Below are 27,276 nucleotides of genomic sequence, written 5' to 3' on the forward strand. Positions count from 1 at the left end.
AGTGCATGTAAATACTGTCGAGGTGGAGAAGTGCTGTCAGCTCCTCCCATGACACATAGCACTTCATGACACATTGCCCTTCTAACGAATCAGACAAGGTCACACACTCTCTTCACACATAAGAAACGGTACCTTATGCAGACCTATGAGATGCTACAAGCTTTGAAACAGTGTCAGTATTTGACACCCCAGGTGCCTTGTGTCCCAGCTACCTTGATCCCCAGGAGTTGCATATTTTTACTTAAATGCCAGGAATTAGGCCTTTTTGTCAGCAAGCTCAATATTGAGCCATCCATGTAATAATTAAAGTTTCTTCTGTTTGCAGGCTGATGAGGCCAGGGAGCACTGTAAAGGTTGTCAGATTGACGTTGGAGAGAAGAGAGTGGACCTGGCCAACACCAAGAGCGTGATCATCACTCAGATCCGAGAGATGGTCTCTCAGTGTGATCTCACCCTTAAGGCTGTAAGCTTGCTTTCAATGTTTTCGACTAAATGTTTAGACTAACTGTGTCTCAGTATTTGCAAGATGATAATGTTTCGTTTCCTTTAGGTCACAGTTAACTGGTTCCAACTCCAGCAGGCCCAGGTTGTTTCCCTCCCAGTTAACTATCAGAGTCTGTGTGAAAATGCCAAGCTGTATGATCCTGGCCAGCGCTATATCGACTTCGTCAGGACTTTACCCACCAATGGGCCTCGCCTGGAGTCCCACTCTTTTGATTCAGCTGTCACACAAAACTCAGGGTGAGACTTCAGGATACTGTTGCTGGGTGATGTAATCTCCGAACACTTCCACCATAATGTGAAGGCTGGGGTTGTCTGATCTGATCAAACCCCTTTTCCTATGATAAATCTACAGAAGCTTTTTAGAATATTGCTTTTGAATTAAACTGACATGTTTATGCACATTCAGTTAAAATTCAACTTTTAACTGAATGTGCATCGACATGTCAGATTTGCATCATAGGATTTTGTGGAAACAGGACGGTTTACGTATTTATGGTAAACGAGTGGTTGTGAAAATTGTGGTTAATGGAGAGCTCAGGGTTGAGGAGGAGCAATGGAGTAAGAGAGCTTGTTTTGGAAAGCGTAAAACAATTGGGTTTGCCAAGGGGCTTCCTGCGGAAATGACTGCGGTCGAGAGAGAGAGAGAGGGGCCGGGGCAGTGGGATTCAAGTTTTCCGTAGCTTTTAACCTATGACAAACATGGGGGGGGGGGGGATATTTTTTATGTAAGTAATTTTTAGCACCCAGAGAGTTTCCTCTGGAGAATTTTGTTGACACAGGTTGGTGCTCACACACCCCAGATAGATGGAAATAAGAGTGCTTTTGTTAGTTTTCTCCCTCCACCTCCACCCCCACCCCCACCCCAACTCTAATCCCCGTGATCAAAAGAATTCATTTTGGGAGAGAGGAAGTGCAACACACACACATATGCATCCTCACCACTGGTCAGCAGAAGATTAAATATAGACCACTGACCTACATACTGTGTTTTTATCAGATACTTTGGGATAGTTTTACCAACAATTGTTGGCATTGTTTATTCTCCAGCCATTCCCAAAGCATATGGGAATTATTTAATCATTGTTCTCTTTTAATTAACAGCTGTCTTTGAAGAGAACATGGGGCTGATCTCATGATTATTCAGTAGTCTACATTGAGCATTATGGCAAAAACAATATAGGCCCATAGTAATCGGTACCAAAGATCAGTGTTACCCGAGAATTGATGTGGAACAAAAACAGCCCCTGGTAGCGCTGATCTTATAATTTATGTAATGTACTGTATTTCATCCATAATAATATATCAGTATTTCTTAGCTGAACATTTTTAACAACTTTCACCTGCAAAAAGTAAATAGTTACTAAAGCACTTAAATAAATGTAGTCAATATTTCTGTCTAAATTGTTGTCAAGTAAAAGTGACATAAAATGGAAATACTCTGGTAAAGTACAAGTACCTCAAATTTGCACCTAAGTATAGTGCTTGAGTAAAATTACTTACCACCACTGGATAAACACAAGTTTGATCGTATGATATTACAGAATTATATCAATATTGTCAGTTCTTTTCCACTAAATGACATGTTTCTTCATTTCCAAACGAGAGTTTTCTAACAGTAAAACCAGTTACTGATTCTGTGATGTCCAGTTCAGTCATACAATGTTTACATCATAGACGTATCTCGGTTTCAGCCTTCAGCCCTTATGTTCATTTTATCATTTTCCTTTCCAGGGGGCTTTTCAACAAGTGCTCACTAAGTGGGTCACAGGCGCCTGTAACCTCCGACGTACTCTGTAGCGATGACGTGGACGGTGCTCAACATGGCAGAATCTCAGAAAGATGCTCCAACAGCAGCACGGACATCCAAAGTATGCATATCTACATTCTTCGTAGTAGCTGATGCTTTTATAGAGTGTCTCTTATTATTTGAGCTTTTGAAACATTGAATGAAGTTTCTGATATGACTAGTTTCTAGTACTGTTTACCAGTTTTACAAATTTACTTCACTGTAGGCGTGAGGCTTTGTGAATAACAAAACCAAAGAAGCAAACGTGAAGTGGGAGGTGAAGATTACAGGAGCTTAAAACTGTAGCCAATGTCCCTGTGTTGTTATGTCCCTTTGTTTTGTTGTACTTATGCATGCAAGTCGGATCCACCCAGGTCGTCTCATGAAGCTGTGGACTAATGGGTTTATCAGTGCTAATGGGCTCGTTTAGCTTCAAAGATGGCAGTAATAGTAGTGATCTCAATAGATCAGTGGTACTAAAGCCTGATAGATGCAAATCGGCCATCACACTGCAGGTTGATTAGGTGTTAATACTCTGTGTGTGTGTGTGCGCGCGTGAATGTGTTGTTTTACAGCTCTGGTAAAGAATGTTACATTAACATTAACAGGAAAACCTGTTGGCCTGTAGGCCTGCAATTAACTCAAACAAAGGGTCATACTGTAGTACCAGAGATTTATGTAGTATTGTCACAGTATCTACATTATATAAAAGAACAGAATAAATAAATTGAAATTGAAATCATGACTGAAATGTTTTTTTTTTTTTTTTTTTTTCTATAGTTCTTCGAATTCAGGCCCCAATTCGTCCCTGGGCTACAGCTGGTCAGGGAGGAGGGATGTGCAGTGACTCAGAAAGTGCTGGAGGGAGCAGCGAGTCCCGGTCCATGGACTCGCCCACTGCAAGCCCAGGTAGGTTCTGTGGAGACATTCTTAGACACACAACCACGCTATTGCTTCAGAATGTAGCTACTGCACCTCATTTCATCATCAATTGGTTTACTTCATAAGACAAAGGATATTTAGAGATTAGAGACAATCATAAGCAACAGTCAGTTCAGTGGAATTGTCCCGCTTATTTTTATTTTTTTATTTCCCTCAAATCTTTGCAAGCTATCACATTTGCATTCGAGGAAATGGAAATACATTTACTTGTTTGAAGCCTCTGTGTTTTCACAGACATCAGGCTTATCAGTTGTAAGTCATTCATGAAGTAAAGCCTCACTGAAAATAACAGACAGGGAGAGCATTCCTCAGTGGTGACTGCCTCGGGTGCCACAGGGGCATCCACACCTTTTTTTTTTGCATTAAATACGAAGTGTGCGCAATGTACATAAAGACAGAAAGTAGTGGCTTTGGTGCAATTGGGGTTTCGGGGGTGGGATTCTGTCAGTGTTTCTTTTGCTGCTGTGCAACAGCACATATGTGTCACAGAGTAATGTTCCTGCACAAACAAGTACAACTCAGGATCCGTCAAATGATTACAGACAAACGTTTCAGTCCATGCTTTTGGTATGTGTTCACCACAGATAAGCTTTCACAGCTGAACCTACATGTTCCCTTTGACTAATTACAGGATGACAGTTTGACAGGCACAAATGAAACAACTGCAAAACACATGCAATGCGCACACATATTATCTGGAATTTAAAACAGGTTGTAAGTAATGAAAAACCTTTACTCAAGTCCTTTAATTACAATGAGGTACTGTGAGTTTATTTGTACTCTGCTACAGTCAACAGAGAACAGAGAGATATTGTACTTTTTACCTCATTGCATTTATTTGACAGTTTTAGTTAATGTCTTCAGTTGAGATTCTTAATAGAAATCTAATCAGCTAATAAAAATGTATGAATTATTATTGATAAGGAACATATTTAGTGCATCAAATAAGCTCCACCTTTACCTGCTGCTCTTTTTGTTCCAAAAGATTTCTAGAACACTGATCTTTGGGCATCATTCTCTAAAATCTTCCTTTTTTATTAACTTTAATCATGAGAAAAGTCTATATTCAATTGATGATATGTTGTTAAACTGCCGACTGTTCCTTTGAGGATCCCTTCGCTCTCATATGTTGAAAGTGTACTGTAGCTGCTGTCGCATGCCCATAAAAGGGCACAAGACTGTAGGACTGTGTGCACACATGGGACCCGTACACAAAATCTGAAGAGAAATAATGAGGAATTCAAGAATGGCCACAGAAAATGTAAAGATAATGTAGCACTGGACTCCCAATGAAAGAAAAACATGTGGTTCTATCTAATATTTTTTTCATTGTTCACTAAATCTGGACTAGACTTCAACGTTTATATTAACAATATTTAAATTACTATATTATTTTAAATCGCTTCCTTTCCTTTAGATCGATGCACAGGGAAATCGCCTTCTTACCAAAGTACATTTTACAACATGTACTTAGTAATTCAACTTAAGTAAAGAATTTAAATTTGTACTTTTACTTGTAGTGGAGTACTTTTTAGGCATATATTTTTACTTAGGCTGCGTTTAAGTACAGTTTTCTTAGAGGTGATACGTGTGCTTTTTATGTTTAACCTTTAGTATTTCAACCTGACCCACTTTTACTTGAGTATTGAGTTTGTGTCCTTCTACCACCTCAGTACGTTTGAGCATCCTTTTTTTCGAAACACTAATGCACTGATTTCTGTTAAAGACTTAAGGATTTAGAATGTAGCTGGTGGAGGATTGTTGCTCATTAGTCAACGATAAACAATACTGTATATCAAATGTTTGTCATTTCTCCACCTACCATCCCCCAGCGTGAACAATGTTAGTCTTTATCCTTGATGATCCTTAATGGTTCATCAGAAAATCCTTACAATTAGGCCTCATTGATCAGCCAGTTGGAGGTGGGATTCACCCAACCTGGAGTGGGCCGTGGATATCAACAACATCTTGACCACACCTTTTTATTTGGAGCATTAAATTCGGAAAGCTGTCCAAGTTTTTCTCATCGGCACCACTGAAGTCGACCACAGAATTAAAGGGAAGAAATGATTTAATGTGACTGTGGAGATGTGGACTTATTGGCCTGTGCTGTCTTTTTGTACAGGAGACCTCAAGAGGAGGTTACCCCGAACCCCCTCCACCGGCACCATGTCTTCTGCCGATGACCTGGATGACAGAGAGCCTCCCTCGCCCTCTGACAACGGTAAGTCAAACTGGGGAAATGTTTGTCCACACTTTGTCTCATGTATCACACAAATTTGTCTGTTATAGTTAAAGTATTTGCATGATTATGTTTAGTTATTTTCAGTATTGTTGTTCTGGTTAGATTAGTTCATGAAACTAGTTTTGTTTTTCGAGCAGTGTAAAATCTATCTTCTTTCTGCATAAGCAGCACAAGGTTTTTCACTAGGATTGAAGTGTGCAACGGATGGGACAGACATGCCTTCGAATGGTCTTTGTTCGTTCCCTCTGCAGGTTTAAACGAGATGGTGATAGAGACAGCCAGCTCCCCGGGTCCCTTTAGAAACACCCAGATGTCCAAGGCAGCTCAAACCCACAAGCTGAGGAAGCTCCGAGCACCCTCCAAGTGTCGAGAGTGTGACGGCCTGGTGGTGTTCCATGGAGCCGAGTGTGAGGAGGTAACCTTGGTTTCTAGTCATTCTCTTTTTACAACGAGACCATGATACTCTGTTTGGAGTGTTAAGATGCACTTTGCCAAAGCTTCACAATGGCTTCTTTATGACTCACAGTGAGCAGAAATCAAACTAAAACAAAGGAGATACCACCTCTGCCCTCATCAAAACATTTGACTAAAAGGCAAACATTGAATCTGGCCACAAATTCTCCTCAGAGACCGAAACCACCAAGTGCTCTCAGTCGGGGAACGAGCAGTGGAAACTAAAGTCCTTTTGTCTGTCTATTGAGGAGCCCCCTCACGAGTTTATTATAGATCCAGTGTATTTCCATATTTAATAGATACAATGAGCTATATAATAATAAAAGAGTTACTGGAAAAATGTTTTAAAGTTTATGTAATGCTGTTAGAAATTGACATAAATGAGAACATAAATGTGTTACTGGAATTAGTTCATCTTACGTGGTTTGTAGATAAAAAGTATCACTTGTCGGCTGTTTCTGGTCTTAATTCAAGTTAGTTTGCGAGATTGTTTTGTTTATTCTTTTAGTCAGTCATCACACATAATACAATTTCAACAATATTCGGTCGACAAGTCAAAGAATATAAACAACTAGGCAAAAAGGCATCTTTGGCTTTGGAGCCGTGTGTTTTCAGTATGCAGTTACTGGCCCGACCAACATGCCCAATGTTTTGTTGTTGCTTCTTTTTTTCCGCCCACCCTGAGCCTGATTCTGGGGTTGGTTTCCTCCGTTAAAGGGAGTTTTTTTCCTCTCTACTGTTGCCTTATGCTTTAACGAGGGGGATTTGTTAAGTTTTCTGTCAAAATCTGTATTATTATGTAAATAATATATATTTGCTTATTGTATTTATTTATTTATTGCAAATACATATACATGAGCCCAAGTAAAATGTTGGCACCACAGGTAGAGAGAAATGTATATGTGTATGCAAACTCATCAGATGACAGCACAATGAAACAAGCCACATGGCAAATGTAAAATTAGCTTCAATATTAATTCTGGTTTTTATATTTCTATTATCAGCATGTATGAAGATCCTGCTTTTTCTGCAAAAATATACTACATACTGCATGTGCTATGTTAACGCAAACGCGTATAACCACAGAGCAAACTGCTGGAGTGTTGCTCCAATAATTTGTCCATATTAAGAATCGGTCGCAGATCAAGAGAAGGCAGTATTTGCAGCAAGTTATTACTTTTTATGTTTTTCCTCTTGGGGGAAAAAAAGCCTCTTTATTAAGTCTCCTTATTAAAAGAACAATATCAGATACCAAACCATCTACCTCTATCATCTGACAGCTAATGCAAAAATAAAACTCTTCATTTCATTAATTTATTAATTACCATTGAACACACAGTAACCATGCGAAGTGTCCTAACTGAGCACTGGGTCGTTGGTGATGTCACATGGAAATCAGTCTATTGAGTTTATCGTTCAGGGTAAAGGTCGACCAACACAAACACAGTAAGATAAGCAAGAAAGTAACTGACCTCATACTTTATTTAATCACTGTTTATAAATGATTGCTGACAACTTCTCTCCTATAATAAAGTCATAAAATTGTTTCAGTGTTAGTTTATGATCAGTCACAACCACAAGAAAGTTTGTTTCCAAGCTGTTTTGATTTTACTTTGATTACACATTTTGCTGGCAAAATGTATTAAAAATCAAAAAGTGATTACTATTTCGATAACCTGTAGCATCCCCTTGTGCAATAATGACAACTTTAGGTCTCCTCCTTCCATTTCATGTTCCATCACATTGGGTTGGAAGTGTCTGTGAACTCCCTTCGTTGTCATTTTGGGCTATTGAGTATAGAGTCAAAGTCAAAATTGCTATTTTAGCCGTTTAAAATTAAACCTTCAACACAATAAAACATGTACAAAGTTAAAGGGTAAGAATATTTTAAGAAGCGACATTTCTTGTTAAGCAGAATAATCTACGATTCCTTTCCATCCATCTCTTTAATCTCTACCTTTCAGCTGTTTGTTGATACAGAATGCTGCTCTCTAAGCCCTTTTACGTAACTGAGATATGTGCGCTTGTGTACAGTGTTCGCTGGCCTGTCACAAGAAGTGTTTGGAAACTCTCGCCATCCAATGTGGCCACAAGAAGCTCCAGGGGAGGCTTCACCTCTTCGGCATTGACTTCACACAGGCAGCTAAGAACAGTCAGGACGGAATCCCTTTCATCATACGGAAGTGTACATCCGAAATTGAGAACAGAGCACTCAACATTAAGGTAAAGACAGATTTATTTGGTATAGAATTTATTGGTTTGATTGCTGTTGAATGCATAACTGTAGAGAATGTTAAAACACAAAGACTGTTTGTTTCTTTTTCAGAGGTTTTCTCTTGGTGGAACAGTTTGGTTGATGGAGCAAATTGCATAAAAAGTTTTCCAAATTCAGTGCGTTTTGTTTTTGTGCTATGCAGGGAATCTACCGTGTGAATGGTGCCAAGTCTCGGGTGGAAAAATTGTGTCAGGTGTTTGAAAATGGCAAAGATCTGGTGGAGCTCTCTGACCTTTATCCCCACGACATCAGCAACGTACTCAAACTCTACCTGAGACAGGTTGACTCCTTTTGAAATCTTTCCATAACATAATAACCACCATATTAACCGGTGTCCGGTCATAAGTGTACTCTGCACACAAAATCAAGGAATCATCCCATTTCTAATTGTGTCTGCGTTTGTTTGCATATGTCAGTTGTCTGTGTTGATAGTCAACTTCCTGGTCTCGTTTCTTTAACTTCTTTCACCCGTGCTTTCTCCTGGCAGCTTCCAGAGCCACTCATCCTGTTCCGCTTCTATAACGACTTTATCGGCTTGGCCAGGGAAAGTCAAAGTATTATTGTGGAGGAACTGGAGGCATTGCGGCTCAGTCCAACCCCAGTGACCCCAGCCCAGTTTAGCGTGGAACTCAACCGGGTCCTCTTCAAAATCAAGGACCTGCTGAGGCAGCTGCCGCCAGCTCATTACAAAACACTGCAGTTCTTAATAGAGCATCTGCACCGGTAAGTCTCACATTTGTAAAAACTTAGAAATTACCATTTTAAGTGATTATTTCCAGCTAATGTTTTTCTCTCTCCAGTGTGACAGAGCGGTCGGAGGAGAATAAGATGACTGCCAGCAACCTAGGTATCATCTTTGGACCGACGTTGATCAAGCCGAGGCAAGCAGACGCCGAAGTTTCCCTTTCCTCACTGGTAGATTACCCTTATCAGGCACTCATTGTGGAGCTCCTGATCAGACATTATGAGATGGTCTTTGATGCCCCCCTGAGCCCACTTAGTGGCACCTCGCCCACAGAGGTTGATGCCCACACCCGCCTTACCCAACAGGAGAAAGAACAGCAGCTGAGCAGGCACTCAAAGTCATTGGGAGATATTAAGGAGGTAATTAGTTTTCATGCTAAAGATGAGATGTTAAATACCAAAATCATATACAGAGCTTGTCCATTTGTGATGTAACATAAACTTGTTCATTTACATTTTTTCTGTTGTGGACTGCTTCACCATTTCAGCAAAGCTCTAAAGTGTATAAAAGGCATTCCTCCATCATTCCGTCTTCCCACTTGCTAGCGGAGGTTGAGGAGACCATGCAAAGCATTGACGGAAGTGACTTTGAACCCGGTCAGTATTGTCAAAGAACTATATGACCTGCAGAAAGCAGTATTAGTACACCAGTATTACTACTGAATCACATTTCTTTTTCTTGTGGCTTGTGTCTGTGAATGCCATGAAAAGTCCACGTTAAATTACATGTTATGTAAATGTTTAACTTTTTCTAATCTCCCTTTTAAGCGGATGAAGAGGATTCCGAGACCATCAATGGAGTTTTATCATCAAGTGTCCCAAAATCTGGTGAGAGAGGACTCTGCCGTTCTCAGCACATCACTGTGGCCAGGGTCCAGCTCCGACACCACCGCAACAAATTGTCCTCCCGGCCAGCTAGCATGCCCGCTGAACGGGTTCATGGCCGAGGCCAAGTCGATGAGAATAACGCTCGGAACAAAGCTGACCAAGATGTCAGGAAAGGAGGAAGCTGTGACCAGTCCATCAAAGAAGTGGACGAAACTGAGAATATAAAAATGCGAGTGTCTACACACTATCGGAGAACATTCATTGACACTCAGACATTACGCCGAACTTGGGACAAACAGTACAAGCGCAATGTCGCTTCTAGATCCATTGGAATTGTGGCCAGTTCACCCACAGAGAACGCATCAGTGGATGTCAGCCTATCGGCCTCTGTGCCGTCAAGCCTCTGTCTTGAAACCACTGGGGACACTATTAGCACCATCTACCCCAACAGACCTTACACTGTCGCAGTGCGACCAAGCAGGACTTTAAGAAGAGAGGACAATGTAGGCAAGTACAGCCCTGTCACCACAGCTTTCAGGGCGTCCAGGACTCTCCAGCCTCCCCCTGGAACTTTCTACAAACCCCCATCAGGGTGTAAAGCTAAAGCAGTGCAGAACTGCACCTTAGCAAACAGCGCAGAAGAGGATGAGGAGGACGACGATGAAGAGGACGAAGGGGAGGAGTTGGGAATTGAGTTAGAAGTGTCTGTAGATGAGCCTCTTGAGGAGGACATTGTGGCTGAGCAGGCAGCCACATCTCCCAGCTCTAGCCCTGAGGAACTGGGCCAAAACCAGGCAAAACTAGTGTATCAGAGACTCAGACCCAGACGCCTCCAAGAAATTGAACACAGAGAAGCTCATTTTGTGTGATTCTGCGAGGCGCTGGCTCTCGGAGGTGGTGTGTGCCAGATTCTGCAAAGACAGTTTCCAGATGTACTATGACTGTGTCGTGAATCCATTGGTCCTCAAAAGACAAAACAGGAGGCACTTAAATGATGTATATTGTGAACACACCACCAATATTTCATTTATCAATCACTTGCTCAATCATCTCTGGCAGCTGGTCAGAATATTTATAATTATCGTCTCAAACAGTGCAATTACATTTTATTTGAATATTTTGTATAGTTCTTACAGTCTCACTTTGTATGTTTATATACCAAAAACTATCTTTGACTTCAGATCATGTACAGATTGAACAAAATGCATTTGGTGCACTTACTGAACTTAATATTGTTCCATAAATCGTTTCTCAGTTTCTACCCACTCTGAGACTGTTTTAAACTGTTACATTTAGGTTATAATTAATCATTTTGCTATTAGCTTGTGTGTAAAGCAATATATTGACCTTTGTTTCATGCTGCAATGAGTAGTTGCAAAGGGTATAAATCTACTTGTTTTTATACTGTTGAACTTGTATGATGTCAAATCAGACTGAAGTGAAAAGCTTTTGAAAATGCCACAAGATTCTATCATGGTATTATTACTTTTGTTATTTTAAAACAGCATTTACATTTCTTAATAGCCAAAGTGTTTTAAATTTTTTATTTTTATTTTTTACAACTGATTTGCTTATATACATAACCTAAATCTTACAGCTTTGTTTATTTAAATGGTATCTGGTTTTCCTGATAATGTGCCAGGCTGACAGAATGTTGAAAGATTCAGTGTAAAAACAGGTACAGGAAAGCAACCACCCTTTTGTAACTTATTAAAATATATCTGACAACTTGTAATTGTGATGTTTTTTTGTCTTTCTTTGAATGAGACATAGAATTATTTCCTTGATAATAATTCATGTAATTGTAATTAAAATGGACATTTTGTTTGACAGTTGCCTGGTGGTTAGGACACGTAGGCCTCTACACGCGGATAAAAGACATTACAGTCTCGCCCACACAGAGAAAGGAGATTAAAACAATCTGCTTAACTATTTACAAGGTCTGGAAACAAGCTGTGTTAGCAACCTCATGAAACCCACTGTAGAATATGTTGTGCTATGATTTATTTACTGGGGAGGCTACGCTGCAAGTGTTATTCTGAGGTAAGGGATTCTTATTCTGCACGATGTGCTTTGGAATTTATTCATAATTCTTATTCTCATTATGGATATGGCCACAATAGTAATAGTAATAATGACTCAGATAAAAGTTAGTTTGGCATCAATATTTGGTGTTAGTTGGGTAGTGATGTTGACTTTTTTGTTTAGATCGTTAAAAGGTTTGTAATTGTTGCTATATGAAAGTGTGTTAAGCTCATTGACCTAATTACAGAGCTATAGCTGTCGTTCCCATGGAGCACTCAGCTCTGTAGCTCCATAACGAATACAACTTCACGTCTGTTGTCTATCGAACAGGCTGTAACGCATAAAACGGCTTCCTTTTAGCTCATTACTGTATTGCGGGCTGGTTAAATACAGGTTTGTTGGCTGCTGCTTAGCCCCTGCAGGGGGGAAAACAAAGGAGGCATGGGGGCAGGAAGACAGGTCAAACTCCTGCTGTGGAAGAACTGGACCATCCGCAGGAGGCAGAGGGTAAGAATCCTCTCATTCATCAAGTCTACACCTCATTTGTCTTGAGGAAAGTTGCCGTAAGCTACGTTTCCGTCAGCTCTCGTTTTTTTCCCAGATGATTTAATTCATTTACCGAAAGGTTTTTATAGTCCGAAAGTAGCATTTTCTATACTGATACTGAGTGTGATTTTTAAAGTTGGTTGTTTTTATTTTATTAATGTTAATAAATGTGTTAAATTGATGGTATATCCAAATTCAATTATTATGTTATAATAAACTACATTTATTCTGATTAACAATCTAAGTACTAGTGTTGAAAAAGCTTTCTGATGAGAGTAACAGTTTTATTCTCTGTCACTCAGTATATATATATTTCATCATGTCAAATACTCGATAGCATATTGTTAAACTAGAAGCCTGATATCTAAAAGACCACTTCGTGCATTTGTCATAAAGGGAAAACTTTGACACTTGTTATCACGCTTAATTATAGATTATGGACTTGCTGCACCCCAAAACATGATTTAAAATAAAAAAACAAAACAGATTTGTAAATGCATTTATTGTTGTGTATTTTAACCAGGTGCGTTTCTTCATGGAGATCATGTGGCCTGTCATGCTGTTCATGGGTCTGGTGTGGCTACGAAGAGTGAACCCACTCTACCGTCAGCATGAATGTAAGAAAAAAAAAACCCAGCAGCATTTGGGTCCAAAGAGACTGAAAATGTGTGATCGTGTGTCTTTCTTATATAGTAAAAGTTGATGAATGACATGGGAAAAGCAGTGAAAGCCAACAATATCTCCACTCCCTCAGGCCATTTCCCAAACAAGGCCATGCCCTCCACAGGGGTCCTGCCATGGATCCAGGGAATCTTCTGTAATGGCAACAACCCATGTTTCCCATACCCCACCCGTGGTGAATCTCCTGGCCTTGTGTCCAACTACAACAACTCCATGTGAGCATCACCCTGGGCAGATTTAAGACACAGATGTTTCAAACTTTTGATCTTTGAGGAAAAGGCAGAATTATGTAATGGCATCAAAATGAGTCAAAGAGAGTTCAAATGCCTTTGGATAATGCTTGACTTGTGTGTGTTTTAAATGTGTGATCCTCAGATTGGCTCGGTTCTACTCGGATGTGCACGAGCTTCTTTTGAGTGATCCACAATTTCTGCAGCTCGGTCGGCTCTGGAGGGAGCTGAACGCCATGAGTAACTTCATGGACGTACTGCGCACCCACCCTGAGCAGGTCTCAGGTCAGTGCTCCAGGCTTTCATCCACACACCGTGTTGTTCTGCAAAAGCAAACATACACTTCCAGAGGTGATTCTGGGTGGTTTTCTCAGTGACACACTGGAGGGACGGTTTTATAATTGTGACCTATTAGATTGTCTAGTAAGAGCTTTCATAACAGGATTAAATCTTATGGAGGCTCGTAACGTAATCTGCTTACTGTCAACACCAGTCTGTTTGTTGGGTTGGTTGCAAAGCAATTCATGCTTCTCTCCTCATGACTGAACACACAAGCACTGATCTTCAGGGGCACCAAGCTACCAATTCCCAGTTCAATTCTGTGATGTGTACATTTATACTGTAAGTACTTCGAGATTTTCTAAAAAAAAAAAAAAAAAACCTTATAGAATAGGGATGAGTGCATTCCAGCCTATGATTGATTCCATGTGGCTGCTCTCCATGCTGCCACTCTCTTGGAGGAGTTTACATAAATGGACTAATGGAGTTACCAGAGATATGGATCCACATTCCATAAGCTATAAGTGAACAAGTTCCCATGAGCCTAAGGCACAAATGAAATCACATTGATTGTACAGAAAATGTTTATGACAATGTGTATTACGTGCTCATGTTTCAAGGCTCTTGATAGTGAGGTGTGTGGTCCCTATAATAACAGTTAAAAAGACACCTGATACCTTTCTGATGTTATGTTATGATATGTGTCACAGTACCCATGAAAACTATTTTCCCCTCTTGGAAGTTTTCCCCTATAATTCTTTCCATGTTGAATTATTATGGTATGGTAAGTAATTTGGCTTTTTTGACAAAAAGTTTCAAAGTAGGACTCCTGATTGCATAAGTGTTCACCCATCTCAAGTCAGTATTTAGTAGATGCACCTTTGGCAGTAGTTCCAGCACTGAACCCATTTGGAAATGTCTCAAGTAGCTTTAAAAATCTGCCACTTTTTCTGTTCTTTTTTGTGAAACTGTCAGTAAATGTCAGTGTCAAATAGTCCTTTTCACTTCCAGCCACAAAGTGTTTTGTTTTGTCTTCATTCTGTAGTTTTTGCTCAGGATATTGATTCAGTAGTAACTGAACTTTACAGATACACATGTATTTATACTACAATACTTTAAACGCGTTCACTGCACTCTGATAATCTCTGTTATGCTAAAACCAACTGGATTGTCGCTTCAGTTATGTCAGGAGCGAATCATGTTTGACACTTTACGCTACATATTTGAATTATATTAGATTATTTTAAGAACCATTTGAACGTTTGCACTAAAATGTCTTTTTTGTTTGTCAAAAAAAGCAAATTATAGTGACTATTATTTAATGCTAAAAATAATTATGAAAGAAGTGTCCTAGTTAAAAAGTGTGTGTGTGTGAGAGAGAGGTCATAAAGTATCTGTTTTATCTGTTGTGTATCTACTTTTACTCCAAGGACTTTTGTGTCAGCAAATAGTGCCTCACTTTCACTGGTTGTAGCAACATGTATTTTCTCACCACCTCATGCGGTAGAACAAGTTTTTTTCCCATGAAATTCAGAAAGCACAAAAATGCATTTGTCATAAAAGCTTATTTAATGTTTCTGCTGATATAATCATGACCATTTTGATTAAATGTTGCTCAACTACATTTTGAAAACATAATTTGTCCTCTGGCTGTAAATGCACTATTAGAACATTTCCAGATTTCTAACATCTGTGAGCTTCTGAAACGTCGAGGCCACGTTTAGCATTTGATTTACCAAGGCAAACTTTATTCATGCACAGACGGGCAACTGGAAATAACGAGCCAATCCAGAGGTGTGTGTGTCTTCATCCTGTGTTTATCATTTTAACACAGCAGATGTCACAGCATGCTCCGAGTATGTGCCACAAAGTATTCACTTCGTGTTCCAACTTATCCAGTTTATCCAGCATGTGACTGAAAAGCCGCTTCATTCAGGGAGTTTTGAGGCCCTCTTTACTTTTTACATAATAACAAAGTAAAAGCAGAATTTCAGAAATGTCTGTGAATTTATTAAAACGGAAAAACTGAAATGTTACATGTACATAAGTATTCAGACCCTTTACTCAGTACTTTGTTGAAGCATCCCAGAGTGTTTTGGGGTATGACGTGACAAGAGTTGAACACCCGGACATGGGGATTTTCCCCCATTCTTGTTTGCAAATCTTCTCAAGCTGATTCTGGTTGAATAATGACCGTCGGTGGACAGCGATTATCAGGCCTCTCCAGAGATGTTCAATAGGGTTCAAGCCAGAGTTCTGCTGGGCCACTCTAGGACATTCACAGTTGTCCCTGACCAGCTCCTGTGTTGTGTTGGCTGTGGGCTTAGGATTGTTGTCATGTTGCAAGGTGAGCACGCTGCTGCAGTTATGGTTGTCCTTCTAGAACTCTGGAGCTCAGTCAGAGTGATCATCATGTTCCTGGTCTCCTCTCTTTACTAAGACCCTTCTCCACTGATTCCTCAGTTTAGCTGGTTGCCCAGCTCTTGAAAGACTCGTGGTTGTGCCAAACTTCTTCCTTTTAAGAATTAGGGAAGCCACTGTGCCCTTGGGAACCTGTAGTGAATCAGAAATGTTTTGTAGCCTTCCTCAGATTTGTGCCCTGTAATAATCCTTTCTCTGAACTCTGCAGTTCCTTTGACCTCATGACCTTTGTTCTGATACAGTATTGCTGTCAGGCCTTCTATAGAAGTGTGTGCCTTTCCAAATCATGTCCAATCGATTACATTTATGTCAGGTGGTCTCTAGGTGTAAAAAGGCTTAGAAACATCTCAGCAATGACTGGGTCTTAGTACTTAGGCCAAAGTCATTTCTGTTTTTATCTTTAATAAATATACTGACATTATCACTTTGTCACTATGGGGTACTAAGTGTAGATTCATGAGAAAAAGGAATTTAAACAACTGCAGAACCAGGGGTGGAGCAACGTGTCAACATAATTAATTTTTAAAAATGTCAATTTACAAAACGTTCGCCAACACGTTGCAAGTTGGGCTGGAAATGATTGTTACACAAAGATTCAATGCCTGGGACAATAAGGAATTTAACTCACAGTGCACAAATTGAATTGTTACAGGTTAGCTAGAGCACGAAAATATAAAGATTTATATTCTGAAATCTCCAGATGTGAATTCTTCAAGACACCACTGAGATATCGAATAAGAAAATAAACGTGTGTAGCTGCTTCTTCTCTCTGAGTCTGAGGGAGGACAGAGCTCAGCCAACTGCAGCAGAGACTGAGCTCAGAAAAAGTCACAATTACTTCTTAACTCGACTGGACAACATTAGTGCTCGTTCGGGTACTGGCATAAAAACACTCCGTAAATTAATGGTAAGATTAGAGGAAATGATCAAAAATCTCGTTAAACAATCAGAAACATGCAGAAAAAGCTTGAATTCCAGCTGTGCTCGCACTTTCCCATCCACTGTCGTGTCCACCACAAAAGGCTTGTTGGTTTAGCACTAACTGCTACGAACACGTTAGTTCACATCCACCTAAAACCGGAAGTTAGAAAAAGCTGTACAGCTGTAACTGTTCAACCTAATGTGCCACAGGTTCTGGTGGACACTGAGACATTCTTCTTCTTCTTTGGAGTTTTATGGCGGCCGGCATCCAATTTGTTGCAGAGCTGCCATCTGCTGTTTGTAACCTCTCCATACTTATACTGTACCCTTATATTCTAAAGATCAGGGCTGTCCTTTTTAAAAAAAATCAATACTGCACCTCTACATTGATTGTTTGGCTCCAGTATGTCCTTTGCCCAAGGGCAAGCTTGGTGCCGGTCCCGAGCCTGGAGTAAACATGGAGGGTTGCGGCAGGAAGGGCACTCGGCATAAAGACACATGCAAGATCAACGTGCGGAACAAATACCACCGTGGCAGCCCCTGAAGGGACAAGCTGAAAAGCACTGACTTTGACAAACGGCTTCTTTCCCTGCTCAGGCCGAGGGGTAAAAGTGGAGATGATCCTGAAGGATGATGAAACTTTGACGTCATTCCTGCTGAGAGACATTCCTCTGACAGAGTCTGTGGTGTATCAGCTTGTCAATGCTCAGATCAGGCCTGAACAGGTACACAAACACACGCACAAACACACACCTACACCATGGGGTTGTCGGCTTCACAGTGTAGCATTCCCTTTATTTTTTGACACATTCAGTGGGTATTGCTCCTTTTTCATTTAAAATGAAAAAGATTTAGAGCTTTTGAGAATTTTTATTCAAGAGTAAATAGAGTAAACAGATTCCATACTCCATTTGATTTCAACTCTTTACACTGGAATCAATAAGTCTTTAAGTATCCTACTACTCCTGCCACAAAGATTAATAATAAGAAGAATATTCCATTTAAAATGCAGCATGGGAATATAGTACACAGTTTGGTGAAAATGTTTGCATCCTCTTATTTTCAAGTGGCAAAAAGAGTTAAAGGGTTTTTATCAATAGAATATTCAATGCACGTTTAGTACAAGTGTTTCATCAGAAATTGATTAAAGTGATTTTATTTTTACATTTTTTTATTAAAGTGGATGCAAACTTCTTGACCCAACAGAAAACAGAGGAGACAGTGCTCACGTCACCTTAACTCGGGTCTCTTGTCTGCCTTTGTTTAGTTTGCCCATGGGGTCCCTGACTTGCATTTAAAGGACATAGCCTGCAGCTTGAACCTGCTGGAGCGATTTCTGATTTTCCCCAGCCGCCGAGGACTCTACGCCGTACGCAACGCCATGTGCATCCTCACCCCTCAACGGCTGCAGATAATTGAGGACAAATTCTACAACAATGTTGACCTTTTCAAGCTCTTCAGGCTGGTGAGTGCTTGTTTATTCTGGGATATTGGAGGCTGATACAGATGGTAGCTTGTTGAACTTGCTAAACACATTTTTGGCTGTTTTTTCATATAAATAATCACCATTTGTAAGTTGACTGTACAGTTTGTGCTGAGACTATTTACTTAAAGTATGATCCAAATTTATAATTAAGTAATCTAAGGAAAACAATGCATTGGACTGTTTTTTGGGTGAGTCGCGTTCAAAAGTTCAAAGTTATTTGATTTTAAAGATGCTATTCATGACAGGCTGAGCTAAGCAAAGAAGGCTGAATAAACTAAGGCTGGCAGAAGGAACTAAAAGACTTCTAGAATATGACATTGGGAAAAGAATGTCATGTTTAAAAGTATTACCACAGTATGTGTCCAAATAATGCAGTAGTATGGTTGGTGAGGTCATTTAATAAAGAGATTAGTGGCAAATAGTAAAAATATGTACAGTGTGTATATCACGTTTATTTCACAGTAATGTTTATTATATTGCTATAGAATATTGAGAAACCTACTATTTTAATGAAATACACCAATGTGTCTCCATGAGAAATTAATTAATTTAAGCAGATTTCTCAAAGTCACCTTGTGGTTTCAGGTCTAGATTTTTACTCTTTACTCCCCACGTTGTACAAACAGTCCCAGTCACCTCACACGAAGCATTTAAAGTCTGACAAGGCAGTGGATTAAGAGCTATCCACATTTTATAAGGACCATGACTCATAGGACAAATATAGCTAATATCAGAAAAACACATCATTCTGTGGTTGTGTTAACAAAACCACATTTAAAAACATGATTGTATGTTTTATAGCCAACGATTACAGATCATTTTCCTGCATTAATTGGTCATAAAATGTGGTCTGTTTTTAATCAAAAGTCACAAGCAGAGACAAACACAATACACATTGTTGTAATGGATTGGTGCAGAAGGAGCAGCTCTGTGGTGTGAAAAGGAGACTTTCATACCAGAGAGAAAACATCATCTCACAGCATGCTATGATTTGGGGCCTTGCTGCCTGAGACCCCCTTCTTGCTGGGTGATGCAGCATCTACATTAAGACTGTAAACATTATATTTCGTATCTGTTGACCGCAGATGGTCCAGTGCATCTCTTTTCAGTACATGACATTAATGCTCTTGTAAATACAACAGTTCACATGCTGTTTTGTCACATTTTGTCTATAATTATAACTTAGATGAAGATTACATCCCATTTTATGTCAAATTAACACAGAAAAGCAGGTGAGTGGTGCCACAGTATGTGGATGATGATCTACATATGTAGTGTAAACACTTTTGCCAAAAAGAAAAAAAGTTTAACTCTGGGTTTGGATTAGAAACAGCATTATTTCAGTTCGAATAATAAGAATAGCAGTATTACAGCGGAATGGAATAAAGGAAAATTGAAGAATACAACAAACTAATCAGAGACAAATCAGACGACTTCAAATGAATCAAAAATGCCTTCAAAAATGAACCAGTGTCAGTTATTTGCGAAAATTGTTTAGCTGGCTTTGTTGTATTGAGGCAGCACCTCACTTGTCTGCAAACAGTTACATTTAGACCATGTCCAGACTGTGCCAACGAGCTCCTTCCAATAGAAAAGGAAAGATAACAACAGGCAGAAGCTGAGCAGACAGACTTGGCCTCCTTCTGTAATTAGCTTAGTGAGGAGACGCTGCTTTTTCTAGTAACGACATGTCACAGAGTAAACAGGTGGCAACAACAACACGGGCTGCTTCAGTTTTAGACACATCACACACACTCTCCCTCTTGCTGTCTGAGACACACAGACACACACACCCATAGTGAGATAAGAAGAAATGCCACAGAGGAAGGATGTCTCCTCTGGCAGCTCTGTGTCTGTTGGCCTTGTGCTTCTTCCTGAACCTTTAGCCCATTGTGTTGTGAGCTGGCTGGAAGATGTGTGGGCAAAGCAAAGCAGCAGATCCTCAGGAGAAGGCAGATGTGAGGGAAGCTTTTACAGTAACAGAAGAAAGAGGAAGACAATTTTAGGTTTCCTCCTCGAACCACTAAAACCTGTTCTCGTCAACGATTAGCTGTCTATGGTTCACTTATACAGTGGAAGTTGTGCTTTATTGCAAACACCTTGGTAACATCCCCATCATCAGGATGAAACAGTTTATGGGAAATGGAATATTTTCCTAAGTAATGTTACAAATGCATTGAAGGTTATGTGTGTGTCTCCAAAGCTTCCTCTCGTTTTGGACAATCACTCTCGAGGCATAGACATTCACTTCTGGGTACGGGTCGTCTCTGCCGCCTCAGACAAACTGCGAGAGGTAAGGAACGGCCCAAACAGCCCCCTCCCCATGTAGTTCCATTCAAAAGTTCACCAAATGCTATTTTTAGCAGTCAGGAAACAGTTGCTTCCCGTTGCCTGAGTTTTTACGCAAACACTGACTGTGGAGGGACATCGTTTAGTGCGTCTGAGGAAGGCTAAGCCCAGACCAGGCCCATTCAGCCTCAGTAACACATTCATCATCATGATGGTGGCAGCACACAGGCTGCAAAAACAGGTGAAACCTCCACACAGGACAGTTAATAAAATAAATAGAGGAAAATTTCTGTATGTCTTTGTCTCATCAACATTAAAACTATACCCATTATTTTTGCTTGGACAACAATATTTATTCAGTGAAGTCACTCATTGCGTATCGAAGTCAGTAATAACTCGATCACGAACTAAATGAGCTGTAAAGGCGGGTGACTGTGGCGCAGGCTGCATAGCAGCTCCCCCATCGGTGTGTGAGTGAGTGATTGTGAGTGTGAATGGGTGAATAAGAAGCAGTGTAAAGCGCTTTGAGTGCCAATAGGTAGAAAAGTGCTATATAAGTGCAGAACATTTACCATTTTACCATTTAGAAAGTTTGCATGGTTCAGTGTCCACTGCAGCTCTGACTCACAGAGTTGGACATAACTGAACATTGTATCAGGGTCAATCTAATTTAGCTTTTACAACAAGAATTTACAGAAAAAGAGTCTTTCATGTTCTACCAAGTAATTTAAATTAATAAAAAATATAAAGCATGAAATAAATGAATACACGAGTACTGACACCGTTTAAATAACTCGTCCTAAACCATCACAGATGAAGCCGATCTGATTTAGAAGTCACACCATGAGTGAAATGGAAGTCACCTGAGGTCAGTGCATGGTGATGATTGATTGGTACTGGTTTACCAGTAACTGGACCTTTCTCGATACTGAAGTATTTATTGAATACCACAACCCTTTAAACACATTAACTGCACTCAGGGGATCTCTAACAATATGACTTGATAAAATCAGCTGGCTGGACTGGTGATGATGTAGGGGATTCTCGTTAAATACATATGAGATCCCTCCTTTTCTCTCTTTCCTCATTTTTATTAAAATTGAAAACCTTTTTAAACTTCTTTGCAGAAATCTTTTTCTAGAGACCGCGTTTTAAAATTTGGAGATTTGTTGTTGTCTCTGCTCTGCTGTATCTGTGTATTTTGCGGTATTATGTGTACATGTACGTGTGGAAGTGTTTTGTTTGTTGTGGATATTTCCATGGTATATTTAGTGGAGCTGACATCCTGTTGGCGAGACACTTGTCTCTGTCGTGACGATGGAAGGACTATCGTCGAGACAGATGAGTCATTCCCTGGATTTGTACAGCACAAATTCACATGTGGCCCATGGCTGTTATAACATATTTACATTTTCTGACAGATTATGATTATTATGCTCTGTGCAGAGGTTCTCTGTAAATTCACCTACTTTCTGAGCTTTTTACATATATTTCATTGCCTGCTGTTCTTTTCTCTGTTGGAGTAGTGACATAGAGAGACCTGCAGGTTCTGGGGCTGCTGTAACATTTTTGACATTACCTTTAATAGTAACAATTACAGTGGATATAAAAAAAATCCTGGACAGCCAAAAAAAACAAACCAGCAGCCAAACATAAGAAAACTATCATGTTGGGTTCCCATCCTCTTCATCCTTACCAAAGTCCTGTTTTCCTTGCCTTATCTTATCTTGCCCACAGTTGTTCCAGAGGAACAGCTCCAGCGATTTTCTCCAGGTCATGACTCCTCTCTTTCGGAACAATCTATCCTCCAGGCAGGTGATGGCCGCTGCCTCCAGCCTAGTGTGTGGCTACACTGAGGGGGCTTCTTCCCGGGTCACCTCCTTTAACTGGTACGAGGACAATAACTACAAAGCCTTCCTGGGTATCAGCCACGGCAAGGCAAAGAGCCACTACACATACGACAACAACACCAGTGAGTCGACTAAGTATTTTAATTTAAATACTGTAGTTACATACAATTTTAGGTACTTTGCCTCGGTATTTCCATGATATGTAACTTTTACACCTTCACTTGGATTTGACTTTACTATATTTGTATGACAGTTTTAGTTACGAGTTACTTTGCAGATGTAAATTATTTATACAAATTATTCATCCATCTGTTATCTGTTGGGCTTATTCTTATTCTTATAAAAGTGTTGCAGGGGGGCTGCAGCCTACACACTGGACCGTCTACCACAGGGCTTAAAACGAAACCATTCATGGTGTTTTTAGGAAGGATAAACCACCTGGATTTACAGGAAGTGGTTAATATAAAACTGGAGATATTTGCCTCTTATTGTTTTATTAGTTGTGTGAAATTTTCTTTTCAGTTTATAGCCCCAATACGAAAAAATACATATTTTCTACTTTTAAAATGTTTAATTTCACTGGTGTTTACCTCCCAGCATTTGTTTTTCATTGCTTGTGACTAAAGACTTTGTGATTAGAAGGAGATAAATGAATGTTAATGTATTTTGGGGATTTTACATTTGAATTGCATCTCTCCTTAAGTCTGTATGTGAATTAAACTGAACAAGGGCTGAAAATTTGAGATTTCTGCAGAAACTTCATTCATGAGCCACATGTAGAACAAATCTGGATTTGACTGCATTCATGTTATGCAGTGCATCAAGTTCAGTAGTGTTTAAAACACTTTATTTACCACAAGTTCAACTTTATAAGTCATGCTTCTACTTGTAGTGGAGTACTTTTTAGGCATTACTTAAACTTTTCCCTTACTTTTTCTTCCTCTGATCACAGCTGTTTTTCTATAATTAGTTGCCAATTTCTAGTTGATGTGCTCTGTCTGATAATGGTATTGAAAGCGCAGTATTAAATGAACATTTGATTAATTTTGAAACAGCATCAGCATCATAGTTTATACCTTTGTTAACTCTCTCTCTCTCTAGCTCCTTTTTGCAATGATCTGATGAGGGAGCTGGAGTCCCACCCTGCCACCAGGATTGTGTGGAAGTCTGTGAAACCCATGCTGATGGGACATATTCTCTATGCACCCGACTCTCCAGCCGTCAGACGAATCATACGGAATGTAAGCAGCACTGGCCACTTTGCGGACGCATTTTGTCCGATTCTTGGTGTAGTTTTAAATGTTTAAACCATTTTATATGATGTAAGTCAAACTTCAGTTCGATTTATAAACAGGAGCATCTTAAAAACATGGACACATGGTTCTTTCCATTCCTCCATGACATCCATAACTTCAGAGCAGGGAAGCATACTGCACAGAACAATACAGCTTCCCCTCAAAGGGCATCAGCTTTCCCGATGTCTTGTTGGGCATTTTGCATCTAGATGTAGATATGTGTTGGTCAAAGCCATTCAAGGGAGCAACAGTCATGGACGGCTTGGTTACAATGGAAGAACGCAAGGTTCATGGCTGTGGTGACTACCGCACAGTCCAGTGGCGCCATGGCTTTTTCCCTGTTATGTAAGCAGCAAGAGTCTGTCTTTAAAGACGTGGGATCACACACACAAAGAGATACGCACCGTCCTGTTTCCTCCTTTCCCCGACCTTTAATGCCCTCTTTGTTTCCCTCTGACCCTCAGATTGGGATCTTAATTGCGCCAAGAAACTAATGACCAAGGGGTTAATCCGTTACTTTACAGGACCAAAAACATGGCCTCTGCAAGATCTTTGTTTTGTTCCTCTGGGCTCTGTGTCTATCTGCATCCTGACATTCCTGCTCGCTTTGCTGGACATGTTATTTAGGTTTCCACTAAAGCATCAAGCTTGAAATTCCTTCACAGTAGAGTTGGACGCATCAAACACGTTCTCAACTAAAACTACAGTTAATTTTGTGGTAATTTTAAAATACTGAAACATTGTAAAATACATCCCTGCGTTCTTCTGTGGTCAAAATTGTCGATACCCATCTCACAGTTTAAAAAACTGAGCATCTGCAAATGCTTCTTTGTGCTGTTGTCCGACCCTAAAACCAATGTAGCCACATGATAGTCTGCTTTTCTAAATATAAATGGTGCTACACATGGACAGGTTACTGAACAGGCCTACTGGGCCCAGGAGATTCGGAAGTTACTTAAAAGAGCTGGAATAGAGATCACAAAATGTCTGAAAATCGACATAAAATAACCAAAAACTGACAATAAATAGACACAAAATGAACGATCCAGACACCAAATGTCCAAAGATAGACATAAGCAAATGTAGAATGAACTCGAACAGACTCAAAACTACCAAAATGATGACAGCAGTCATGATCATTCATGACAGAGTAGATACTGTAACTGTTGGACTGACGTTGTTGCAACAATGAATGTATATGTGTGAAATATGTTTCTTGCATAAAAAAAAGAAATATGCAAGAAACATATTGGACAGCTACAGTACCCTCTGATTGCACCCCCCCCCCCAACCCCTTGACCCTCATTTTTTCCCCCTGCTGTTTTAAACCCCCTCGGGGAATGAAGAAGCACTCACTTGTGGGAACCTGACTGGGATTCACTGGGCAGGCTGAATGAACTGGGGCCAGTTGTCACCAACGGCCTCCATTGTCACCCCAGATCCATTGTCCCCATTGTCACCCAAAATCAGACGCACACAAGAGGAAGGCGTTTAATTGGGTGTACTCTTGAGCGCTTTTATCCCCCCACCGCACATGACCTAATACTGAAATAGCCAGTTTTTGCTACTCGCCACACAAACCACTGTATCCACACACAACCGGGGGTTTTTATGATAAGCGCACTGTAAATATTTGATGATTAGGTACTGAGTGCATTTGTCGCACATGCTGCTGGTAATGTGAACAGCCTCACAGGAATATTCTTTGTGTGAGAATTGCTGTGTTGTCTTAGCAAGAGCCTGTTATCAGAGAGTTTAATGTGGGAATGGTATGTAGCCGGAGATCAGGAAGACGTGAGAGTGTGTTTATTTGACTTTCTGAATGTTGTGTTCGCATGTGGTCTGGATGTTTTCCTCTCAGTTTCTTATGTACATGTGGAAAAAAACATTTGCATGTGTTCCTTGCAAGTTTCTAAATCTTGTGCATCCAGAAATGGGAATTTGTTTTGTTTGTGTCACTTCCTTTCTTTTCAATCTTGACACACCAACCATCCACACACAAACACACGCACACACACACACATCCCTGTCTTTGCTGTAGGCAAACACAACGTTTGAGGAGCTGGAGAGACTGAAGACCATGGGGAAGGCCTGGGACGAAGTGGCTCCTCAGATCTGGGCTTTTTTCCAAGACGGAGTCCAAGTCAAGATGATCCGGGTAGGACAACAACCTAGTGTGGCTGAAAATAAAATCATGTGACCGTTGTAGAAATTGACATCCAACCAACCAAATATTGGAAGAGAGGTTAAATCCCCATTATGTACCAGCCCCACTGCACCTAACACAGCAGCTGTGATCAGGATCCACCTTTATATTCAGCTGATATCCAGTGTCCAGCAATTGTCCCTATAATTGAGAAGATTAATGATACAGCTGGTATTTTATCCTGATCATTTCTGAGGAGTTTATAAAGTCTTTACCTCATGTTATGTTCTAAATCTGTTTTAGTTTCTGTTCCTCTTGTAAAAAAACACCTCGACATGCTTGAATAAAATGTTATTGTGTGTCCTGCTATTGTCTTAGCAACGTTGTCCTTAAAAAAAAAAACACTCTTAATGGAAAGTGTGAAAAGGTTATTCCCATCCTTCATTATTTCCAGGACACTATTCGTAATCCATCGGTGATGGACTTCATTGACAGGAGTCTAGAGGAGATGCCGTTCTCCTCCAAGCACATCCTCAACTTCCTGTGGAATGGCCCACCGGAGGAACGTCCTGACAATATGCCGGATTTTGACTGGAGAGACATCTTCAACCTCACTGACGGACTCATCCAGATGCTCAACCAATATGGGGCCGTAAGAGTGCATTACTAAAACACTGAAGAGTTTTTAAAATTAGCGTCTCAAATACAATTGACTGGACTGAAGATTTACACAGGACTGTGTAAAATTAAGCTGACTAGTCAGGATTTCCAGATGAAAATATGGTGTCAGACCGTCCAAAAGCAGTAACAGTTTCCCCTGTTGGACTGTGGCAGTAAGAAGGTCTATTTCTACATTTCAGTTCAACTGATAATTCTAGGGTTAGTCACTGAATAATCCATTTAGGCACAGGTCTTGTTGCTACTTGAATAACCTGGTTGCCCAGAGAATTCCTCATTTGAAGTCATGTCAGTGTTTAGATGAGCTGTGTTTGGGCTCTGCAGCCCGTTCCCCTGTCCAGACACACTGAAATCCACCCAGGTGGTTGAGAGTCCGAACAAAACACTAGCTGTCGAGTCTCTTTTATTTGTTGCTGATGGAGCGAAGGGTTTAAAAAGAAAAAAAAACTAAAACAACAAAAAAACATCACATAGCTTCTCTTGTGAGGGCCCTTCACATTTAAAGTGGGCCAATGCATTTGAAACAAAGTTGAAATCACCCTTTTGGATGTGGAGGCTAATCTGGATGAGAGGCCTATCACCCTGGGGGGTGACATGAGGGACACCTTGGGGCATTGCTGTGTGGAAGGTTGGTGCTCTTTGTTTTTTGTCC

General features: G+C 40.2%; 2 protein-coding genes across 8 annotated transcripts in view; both read left to right on the top strand.

The window, feature by feature from the left end:
- arhgap29a (Rho GTPase activating protein 29a) overlaps window positions 1–11,512 on the top strand; it is a 35,887-nt gene extending 24,375 nt beyond the window's left edge. For all 7 annotated transcript variants that reach the window (XM_067485946.1, XM_067485950.1, XM_067485952.1 and 4 more), the window contains 12 exons: window positions 326–463; window positions 551–741; window positions 2,236–2,372; window positions 3,071–3,199; window positions 5,358–5,456; window positions 5,729–5,892; window positions 7,965–8,153; window positions 8,348–8,485; window positions 8,693–8,928; window positions 9,006–9,309; window positions 9,438–9,546; window positions 9,718–11,512. In XM_067485946.1, the coding sequence (XP_067342047.1) occupies window positions 326–463; window positions 551–741; window positions 2,236–2,372; window positions 3,071–3,199; window positions 5,358–5,456; window positions 5,729–5,892; window positions 7,965–8,153; window positions 8,348–8,485; window positions 8,693–8,928; window positions 9,006–9,309; window positions 9,438–9,546; window positions 9,718–10,646 (2,763 nt within the window). In that variant the 3' untranslated portion in view covers window positions 10,647–11,512. The remainder of the gene's footprint in view (window positions 1–325; window positions 464–550; window positions 742–2,235; window positions 2,373–3,070; window positions 3,200–5,357; window positions 5,457–5,728; window positions 5,893–7,964; window positions 8,154–8,347; window positions 8,486–8,692; window positions 8,929–9,005; window positions 9,310–9,437; window positions 9,547–9,717) is intronic.
- A 716-nt stretch (window positions 11,513–12,228) lies between these two features.
- The window catches only part of abca4a (ATP-binding cassette, sub-family A (ABC1), member 4a), a 31,843-nt gene continuing 16,795 nt past the window's right edge, over window positions 12,229–27,276 (top strand). The window contains exons 1-11 of the mRNA XM_067485953.1: window positions 12,229–12,309; window positions 12,872–12,965; window positions 13,103–13,244; window positions 13,405–13,544; window positions 17,478–17,605; window positions 18,148–18,345; window positions 20,570–20,659; window positions 22,393–22,627; window positions 23,607–23,746; window positions 25,842–25,958; window positions 26,401–26,598. Coding sequence (XP_067342054.1) covers window positions 12,244–12,309; window positions 12,872–12,965; window positions 13,103–13,244; window positions 13,405–13,544; window positions 17,478–17,605; window positions 18,148–18,345; window positions 20,570–20,659; window positions 22,393–22,627; window positions 23,607–23,746; window positions 25,842–25,958; window positions 26,401–26,598 — 1,548 coding nt within the window. The 5' untranslated portion in view covers window positions 12,229–12,243. The remainder of the gene's footprint in view (window positions 12,310–12,871; window positions 12,966–13,102; window positions 13,245–13,404; window positions 13,545–17,477; window positions 17,606–18,147; window positions 18,346–20,569; window positions 20,660–22,392; window positions 22,628–23,606; window positions 23,747–25,841; window positions 25,959–26,400; window positions 26,599–27,276) is intronic.

The sequence above is a fragment of the Channa argus genome, chromosome 19 (genome assembly GCF_033026475.1).
Source record: "Channa argus isolate prfri chromosome 19, Channa argus male v1.0, whole genome shotgun sequence".
Taxonomy (NCBI): domain Eukaryota; kingdom Metazoa; phylum Chordata; class Actinopteri; order Anabantiformes; family Channidae; genus Channa; species Channa argus.